At 34.2% G+C, this 9,216-nt stretch overlaps 1 protein-coding gene across 3 annotated transcripts in view; it reads left to right on the top strand.

The window, feature by feature from the left end:
- Positions 1-9,216, top strand: part of LOC106466904 (serine/threonine-protein kinase SIK3-like) — an 80,643-nt gene that overhangs the window by 42,547 nt on the left and 28,880 nt on the right. For all 3 annotated transcript variants that reach the window (XM_022394980.1, XM_022394981.1, XM_013927211.2), the window contains exon 8: positions 1,054-1,204. In XM_022394980.1, coding sequence (XP_022250688.1) covers positions 1,054-1,204 — 151 coding nt within the window. The remainder of the gene's footprint in view (positions 1-1,053; positions 1,205-9,216) is intronic.

A 9,216-nucleotide genomic window follows, 5' to 3' on the forward strand; every position in this document is an offset into this window, starting at 1 on the left:
AAATTAGGTGTCTATTTACTTGTGACCACTCAGTGTATAGTCAGCAACTAGAATCTTTATATCAAGCCCTTCATCAGAAATTCCCTTCTTTCATCAATTGGACAGGTATTCTTTTTCTCCACGACAATGCACATTCACATGTAGCACATATGATGTAACACAAAATTATGGAGTTGGGTTGGGAAGTTTCCTCCCACCCACCATATTCTCCAGATATGGCACCATCAGATTACCATCATTTTCGATCTCTGCAACACCATCTTAACGGGAAAACGTGTGCAAATGTGGAAGGTGTTAAAGAGGACATTGACATGTTTTTTGCTTCAAAGCCAAGTGATTTATTTACTCACGGGATTGACAACCTAATTGTAAGATGAAAAAACATCATTATTAAGAATGGAGACTATTTCGTTTAATAAAAGTTTTGTTTTGATATAAAATTGTCGGATTTTTTCATCTAAAAAAAAAAGCAACATTAATTTTTTGATGACCTGATAGGTATTAATCCCATGGTGGTAAGTAAAAAGTTTGATCACCAAATATTGTTTTTTTCCAAGAGTGTTAAAAGGGATTAAAGATCAGACATATATATAAGCCAATTGGTCATTTTCATTTTTGGTAGCTTCAATAGACAGTAGGTATGTGCCTGAGGGAGTAATAAATACTTCCGTGTAAATTATAGGCCAGTTAATCTTACTTCTGTATTAGAAAAATTTTTAGAGAATGTGATGAAAGAAACTTTGCAAAATTATTTAGTGAAATATGGTATGATAAAACATAGATACTTTTCTGTATGTATTTGATTTTTGAAACTAATTTGTGTTTTTGTAGTATTTTACAACTGAAAGTACTTTTTGTTATTATTAGACAGTAATTGGAAGTTTTTATTTGTGAAAAAGCATTCTATTCATGTAAAAGCAATAGTGTGTACAGTTATTAATGTAATTAATGAACATATATCATGTCAGTTTCAATTACTCTTTCAAATTGTTTGTAACAAACAAAATTTTTTTTGATAAAGAATATTTAAACCAATATTTCTTTTTCTTATAGTCAGTCCAGGCTAAGTGTTTTGACCATTATAGTGCAATTTATCACCTATTGTTAGACAAATTAGATGGGCACCAGGGTACAGCACTATTGCCTCAAAACTTGTCTGTGATGGGTCATCCTCAAAGAATCACCAGTATTACTACAGGAACTGGTGAGTAATTTAACTAACTTTATTTACTGTCACATCCAAATACAGCATACCATACTTCACCTGTGAATGTGTGTTTGCATGTATACTATTTCGTGTTTACGTGCAGAAATAGACAGTTTCTAATGTAGAAATGCTACTTACCTCTCTGCACCACTAAGAGCTATCAACTTGAATGCAACTATCATGGAATTTCCTGTGCATGCCACAAGCCTTGAACAAACTCCCACCCCTACACATTTCTACATGAATTATATCAGCCTATGACATAACCATCATAATGCTGTAGTCCTCCACCAAAAGGAGGGTGACATGACCTCCGTGTGTGATAGTGCCTGTGAATGCTAACACATGATCATAAGCTCATTCTTCCCTTGGTACTTCCTTTGTTCAGACATGTTTTTTCATGTGCATTTTGAGTTTCTAGTCACATTAGTTGACTGTTTTGTCTGTATTTCTGTAGCACTACATTAGCTTTGTCTCATACACTTGATTGCAACATTGTTTTCTCTAGCCACTGCATTTCTACATTAGACTACTTTCCACAATGCATGCCATGTACAAATATATATATGTATATATATAAATAAAGTTCTGATGTCTAGGCATTCCTTTTCAAGCATTTCCTCCAACTTACTTTATGGTGACTGGAGGCACTTTTAACTCTTCATGAATCTGAAATATAGTTGTTATCCCTTTTTAGCCCCCATAGTAATGCAAACACACCTGTGTGTGTGTGACAAGTTTTGTATTTCACTCAGTGGCTAGGTACTTTTGATCTGGATAACTTAGCTTCTACAACCATATTGAGCTGTGATGAACCATGGTGTACCAACCATTGATATGCTGGCTTTCATATTTTAGGTACCTTGTTCCTGTTGCCTATTTCTTCTCCAGGTCAGGTATTTAGTTGTTTTATTTTTTTATTCTTTCTGATGAGCCTGCTTTCACCTGTGGACGAATTTGGCCAGCTTTTTCACCTCTGACTTTTGTTGCTGGATTTTCTTTCCATGATTAGGAATAGGTACCTCATCCTTTTCTGTTTGCTACAGTCATTAATCAGGTATGTGATATTCTCTTCTTTGATTGTTTTACATCATGTACCTTCTTCTGTCCCATATCTTTCTTCCCCTACTCATGTTTGAGCCTCCTTTGCTATAGCCTCAGGTCATGGCCCTTTTATATTTCTTGATCCACAATATCTTGTGTTTTTTCGTTTTCCTTGGGGTGCTTCTCTTTCTTCTTTGCTATTCTTTTCAACTATTTTTCTATCTATTGTTTGATTCCTCTTCCCTTTTGGAACCTTTGTGAGGTTCTTTGGGCTGCTATTTGCACCTCTATGAACTGTTGGCTTCTTGTTTCTTGTATCATTTGATTGTCAAGATGTATTTTCTTCTCCTTGTTTTTTGTTGTCATTATTCAGACATTTATGCTTTAGGTGATTCCCATACTCTCTGTCATAAGAACCAGTTGATATAGTTTCCAGTCCAATTCTTTCTTCCCTAGACTTGGGCTGCCTAGGAGGATGATTGGATGTTTTCTCCCATCTCCTTCTCCTTTATTTCATCCTTGTACAATCGCTCTGATCTTGATCTTTTTTGTGTGTTATATATGGGCTGTCTGTTGTTGTCTTGCTCTTACTGCCCCTTGACATGAAAACTGCTGTTGCCTACTTTTACTGTAGGAGATCTCCTCCTCTTGGGACTTCTCCCACTTTAATTGGTTAGGTTCACCAACACATCTGTCTTGGATATTCTTCTTTGGCTCATCTGACCATATGCTCTTTTGTCTCCTCCTGTCAGTTTTGGAATGTCACAACCTCTCTTGCCTCTTTCTGTTGCTGAACTTTAGGGGAACAATTACTGGTTAGTGGACTATAATCCACCCTGTTAAATATGTGGACTATACTTAACACATTAATTTCCCATCACTTACATCAATGGGCAGTTTCCTGTTCCTCTGGTTTCCGTCTTCATCCAGTTGCCATTCTCCATCTACCCAGTGGCTATAGTGTGGTGAATTTTTCCTGTTGTGTTTTTCAGTCATGTCCATGCCATTCATGTTTTATGGTATTTCCACTTGTTACCATGAATTTTTTTTACATATTACACATATTGCAAGTTCCTCAAAGAAATAAAACAAACAGGAGGAGGCAAGACATTCCAGATCAAATGTTACACGAGGAACTATGCCTAACCTTCCTTATTCTTGGTGCCATTGGAACTTGGCAAGTAGCTAGCATTGCCTATTTCAGAAGGGAGCTCATCTTTGTAATTGATGAGCACCGGCCCTTCCACCATTTTCAACGTGGATTCTAGCCCTTACTGGTGCAGAGAGGTAAGTAGAATTTCTGAAGTTAACATTTTCCTTACCTGAAAATGTATTTCAGAAAGATACTAACCTCTCTGCACCACCTTCCCACCTTTTTTCCCCTTTCAGGTGCATTTTCTTTGCTTTGTCAAGAATGAGCCTATGATCATGTACTAGTGGTTACAGGGATTACTGCTCATGGAGGTTGTATGGCTCTTCTGTTGTTGGAGGGCTACAACATTATGATGATTTTGTCATAGGCCGGCATAATATATGTAGATGTGTGTAGGAGGTTCTAATTTTTTCAAAGCATGTGGCCTGTACAGAAAATTCTACAGCAGTTGTGCACAAGGTAATAACTCTTAGTAGTACAGAGAGATAAATGTTAATTTTGGAATTATCAGAAGTATTGTAAGAAACATAAACATTGTTAAGTTTAATTATGCTACTTACATGATTTTAATGTCAATGAACTGTGCCAAAAAATTGTATCATAAATTAGTTGCAATACATCAGTTAATCTTTATTCATAAACATTATACATAAAATTAAATTATATAGTAAATTTTGAAGCAGATATGGGTGCTAAAGCCGACAAAATCCCACATCTAACATCACCAGTCTTCATCTGTAGCCAGTTGTGAAAAGGTACTTTGTCGTAATGAAGCACCAAACAATAAAATATAATAGGCAATTATGAACACACTACAGATTTTTAAGTAAAACATATTTCTTAAAGTTAATACTTCAGCCTTCATAATTTTCACTTATCATTATGAACCTTCTAATGAAACCTAAGGTGATGAGATCAGTGTATACAAGAGCTATATAAGCTATGAAGGCCTATCCTGAAATCTTGAGATATGTCCTCAAATTCAAAACTAGCCTATCATCACACTATTTTTTAAATTGCAAATAATGTATTAACTTAATTGTCATGTTCAAACTTACCAAAAATGTTTAATACAAATAATGTATCATATGTTATTGTATTACATATGATTTATCATTAGTACCCCAGTGGCTTAGCGGTATGTTTGCAGACTGAAAATACCAACAAAATCTGATTTGATATCTGTAGTTGGCACAGCACATGTAACCCTTTGTGTAACTTTATGCTTAACTACAAATAAACATATATAATTTAACATGATGCCAATCAATAAATATTTGATGAGTCCTCCATTGAATAGGTAAAGCGCTTGGTTCCCAGAGTAGTCATCAAGGTTGTGATAGACTTCTCCCACACATAAGTAGACTATGCTTTTCTTCCTTCTCCTTGAGTCCTTACTAATGTTGCCCTATTTTTATTTGATAAAATAAGTGTCATAGTGAAGCATACAATAAAGAAAAAGCTTACAGTATGTTTCTTGTAAGGATGATGTATGTTTTTTCATTTGTAATTGAAGCTAGGATCTCGATATTATCAAACCCTGAAATTATAAGTGCTACAGAAACCAATTTTAAAAACAGGATCTCTGATACTTTGAAACAAGTGGCATTATTAAATCCCGAAGAACCTAAAATGATAAAGAACTGATGGAAAAATAAGCTGAGAAAACTATAAATGTACTCAGGAAGCAAACCCAACATGATTAGTTAACCTTAAATCTAGAGGTGTGAACACTTAAAGTAGTGTTATAGCATGTATGATTTCGATTGTAGCTGTCAAGTTAGGACATTACACAGGAAGTATTCTGAATATCACACAAAATCAAAAATTAAAGATACTTTTAAATGGGACACTAATAGAAAGAAAAACAAGAAGGGCTATTTGTAAGGTAAAATTGGCTAGTGAATTTTACAATAAAAGAAAAAGCTTTTAAGGGATTTTTTTTTAACAAAGACTGAGATGGAGTGAATAATATAATATAAAGAATTGTAACAGTATAGAAATACTTGTAATAACTTTTTTCATTTATATTTCCACATATAGCTTGACTTAATGGTTTAAAAAAAAAAAACATAAAATAATATTTTCCGATATGGTAAATTACCTCTGCTAACATAGCTATTCTCGTTCAGTGCTGCCCTCCATATGCAAAAGAAACATTTTACGCATGCTACAAGCCTTTTATTTCCCCTCAGTTGGAATTGACTGATTCTAATGCATCTCTCATGCAAATCATCATGCGACAATCCTCCACCAATAAGAGTGCGACATACTCTCTTGACACATATGACTCTCTCTGTTTAGTTCTACCAAACTATCACTTCTCATTTGGCAGTACTCGTGTTAAGATGTTTTTTTCTTTTGGTGCTTCTTTTATAATTTGCATTCATGACTTTAATCGTTTAATTTCCAAAGTGGTCTTTCTTCATTAATATTAGGGTTCACGCTGAGCAAGTTGCTTAACAATTGCCTCACCCTCCACAGTCTATGGATCAGTTTGAATTAGCCATCAGGCTGACTGTCCATTTCTCGACTCTCAACAATTGAGGTCGATTTTACCTGTGTGTGGGGGTAGTCCCTGATTTTTCTGTGCAATTTAACCAATGCACAGTTTTCACACCCTCGTCTTATCCTTACTTCCATTCTACGGTATTTGTCTATTATCCATCTTCTTTCCAAGGTGATCCACCAAGACCCTGAGGGTTTTTCGAGGGAAAAACTTTCCCTTATTACCTCCATGTTGGCTCATTTTTCGTCTTCGGCTCTTGCTTTACACACGTAGTTTCTCTGTTGTTGAGATCTTCTGGGTCAAGATGCAGCCTTGTCCCAGGTTTGTTTACTGCCTCCTTATCTTAGGGATTTATGTATGGCCCCTATTCTTCTGTGGCATGGTTTTGATCATGTACCAAAAACTTTGGAATCACATTTGGAGTCTGTGCATCAACACTTTACCCTTTCCTCTTTGGTAGCATGTTTTTCGGAGCCAAGACAAGCCCCTATGCTTGTTTTCCATCCTAGACCTTCTCAGCTCTTACCTGTTCCTCCTTCCAGGGGTTTATCGTCTCGTCATTTTATTAAATGTAGATGGGCATGTCATTAACAGTACCTGTGACTACCCAATCGGTTCTGGTTCAGAGGGAGCTTGATTGTATATATGTTTTATCCTTTGGCAATTTTTCCCTACAGATTTGTGGGTTGATTTGATTTTATTAGAGAGACTTGTCCTACAACTTTTTTCCCACCTCCTTTGTCTTGGGTACCCATTTCCTTCCTCATGCTTTGGGATCCTACCACCAGCCAGCATCTGTCAGAGGCGGTAAAAGATTTTCTGTCTCAACAGGCCATTGAACCTGTTCATCACCTTTCTCCAGGCTTTTATTCCAGGCTGTTTGTTGTCCCCAATAAAACCAATGTGATAGTTTTGAATTTATTCAAAATTCAGTTCAATATTCAGTATTACTTCTCCACTATGGAGTTGGTTCAATGGGTTAGAATATGGAGAAAATGTGTTCATTATGTATATGTCCTGTTATACTGCATCTACAACATTGGTTTCAATGTGTGGTTTCTGTATATCACAAAAATGTTCTTGATATCTATCATTGATAGCTCTTGCTGTTTCACCTCCATATAGGTATATTTTTACATAGTTAAAGTGTGGCTTCATGAACAATCTTTTCTGTACATGTTTCAGGGAGTACTGAGAGTTTTATCATTCACTGTTTTTTTGTTTGTTTATTTTTATTTACTTAGAATAGGTTAACTTGGATTGTAAAGTTATTTGTGACTTTTGGTTAATTCTCTCAACACAGGCTTGGTCAACTTGACTGATCACATGACCTCTTTGTACTCAGTTAAAGTCTTTATAGATTTAATACTTCTAACTTTTAATATAGTGTGTATATCTTCATAAAATTTGGCAGTCTTTTAGTTCATATTATGTCTTTTACATACACAAAATCATATTTTTAGTGAAGTATTTTTAATAAAATAAAATCTTTAATTTGTTCATGAATATATTGTGTATTTGTTTTGAATAATCCATGTGCAAAGTAATTTTCATGTTAAAATTAAAATACTTTTCCTCATCTCAGAAATATCAAATTTCCTTTGTGTAATCCCTAAAACCTCCTAAATGCATGTCATACTTTTTTTTTCAGTAAAACTTTATAGTTTGTCTGTTATTTTCGCTACCCTATCTCAAAATGGGATTGGTCAAATCGACTGTCCTCGTAACCACCAAAAAAAAAAGAAATAAAGAAATAAATCTAAATTACCGTTTTTTCTTTCTTGAATGACTTCCAATTGTAATATGAAACTACATTTGTTTATCCTAGGAACTTTAAGTTCACAACAGTACACATCTATTCATAATTAAATTTTATTGTTGTATTGCTCTTTGAACTGTGTCTAACTATAACTACTATCCGCACAATTATAAGTTGTAAATCGCTCAGGGAATGTGCAGCTCACGTTACGCTATTGAATTACATTACCCACAAGCTGCTCGCATGCATCCTCGTGAACCATTTTAATTATATTATTATTATTACTTATTTTACCTAATCTAGTGTTAAATAACATAAAAAGATCTATATTTTTGATTTTAAATACTTTTATAATAATAAATATGAAAAACAAGAAATATAGTACTTACCCAATCCTCTTTTTTTTTCTTGCTCTTGGGTTTTTGAACAGAGTTAACCCTAATTTTTTATACCATAGATAGTAATGCACTTAAAAATTTTATTTAGTTAAATAATGCTCCAAAGAATACAGACTAATAACTTACAAACAGTAGACAAATTCACTTACCTCTCAAAATTTTCCTGGGTTTCTAACTATGTGACAAGAGCTGTTACAAATTCATCCAAGCTAGTTGTTAACTTTCCCACCCGATCGAATCTTGTACTGTGAAGGAAATTGACGATATTCTGTTCATAACACAATGTTATACAATACGTCATTTGGTAGATGATAACCTTGACTTTCTATTGGTTATTGGTAATTTATAATGAAACATAAGAGAGAACTATCAACGAATTCTGAAAGAGAGGATGTGACAGGTAGGTGAGGCAGGAGGGGTCTGATTTTCTGTTTGATAGCTCTGTAACCAAACAAAATTGAAGGCTATAAAAATTATGGTTTGTTTGAGCAATAACAATTTTATAGAGAGTATTTTATGTTTAATTTGTTCGAGGGGTGGTGGATAAAATAAAGACGATGACATGCTAAGAGAAAAATGTATCACGTGGGTCACACTAGTGGAAATTCAGGATTTGTTTTAATATTGCCTTGTAGAATTAAGAACTTAAAAATTCTATACTATTAAAATATGGATTATGTTATGTATTAGAATTTTGAATGATCAGAAACTGAGCTAAATGGTAGTTTAAATTCAGTAGTTAAATAAGTGAGGACATGTATCCAATTTATATTTGCCAACAAGATTGAAACACATAGTGTCTTCTTTAATACAAATGTGTTTTAATATATAAATAACAGTACAATATACAATAACAGTTATTATGAATAGTTATTACAAACAATGATTGATATACAAATCTTTTACAAACTTACAAGCAATATATAGTCTTCTTTCTAGTTTGGAACTTCCTTGATGTCTTATCGAGGGTTCAAGATGAGCGAGTTAATTTCGAGTTGATGTTGTACAATTCACTTAATAGGGAGCTCTGTAGTTCTCGCTGATCACACACCAATTACAGGTCGAGTTTCTTTTACTGCTGAAGTTATATAATATCTTCATAAAAGTACTAATGTCCAATGTGAATCCACTGAAGTTGAATGATTT

The sequence above is a fragment of the Limulus polyphemus genome, unplaced genomic scaffold (assembly GCF_000517525.1).
Source record: "Limulus polyphemus unplaced genomic scaffold, Limulus_polyphemus-2.1.2 Scaffold2419, whole genome shotgun sequence".
In the NCBI taxonomy this organism is placed as follows: Eukaryota; Metazoa; Arthropoda; class Merostomata; order Xiphosura; family Limulidae; genus Limulus; species Limulus polyphemus.